The sequence below is a fragment of the Penaeus monodon genome, chromosome 34 (assembly GCF_015228065.2).
Source record: "Penaeus monodon isolate SGIC_2016 chromosome 34, NSTDA_Pmon_1, whole genome shotgun sequence".
NCBI classification, from domain to species: Eukaryota; Metazoa; Arthropoda; class Malacostraca; order Decapoda; family Penaeidae; genus Penaeus; species Penaeus monodon.
In genome coordinates, this window is record NC_051419.1 from 9,858,138 (window position 1) to 9,858,405 (window position 268).

The 268-nt window shown below is 45.9% G+C and overlaps 1 protein-coding gene across 1 annotated transcript in view; it reads left to right on the plus strand.

The window, feature by feature from the left end:
• The window catches only part of LOC119594578 (xylosyltransferase oxt-like), a gene marked incomplete at its 3' end in the record, with an annotated part of 30,183 nt that overhangs the window by 27,320 nt on the left and 2,595 nt on the right, over positions 1 to 268 (plus strand). Inside the window, 1 exon segment of the mRNA XM_037943615.1 lies at positions 48 to 262. Coding sequence (XP_037799543.1) covers positions 48 to 262 — 215 coding nt within the window.

Consider the following 268-nt stretch of genomic DNA (forward strand, 5'->3'; position numbering starts at 1 on the left):
GTTTCAAGTGTTAAAAAAAATCTAATGAAAAAAACTATTTATCAAAGCTACACCAGGGTTAGACAGCTACTGGGAGAACAGGTACCACCACGATGACCGCTACACCAGTGGCAGCGATGTGGCCCTCACTCTGTATAGCTCGGTGGCAAGACTAAGCACCCGCACAGTGACTCAGCTTGTCAGTTTGAAGCATAGCAAGTGCAGTTTGTATTCCACTGGGGTCCTTCAGGCACACTCATATCATTCCAATGATGAGTTTAAGGCAAGC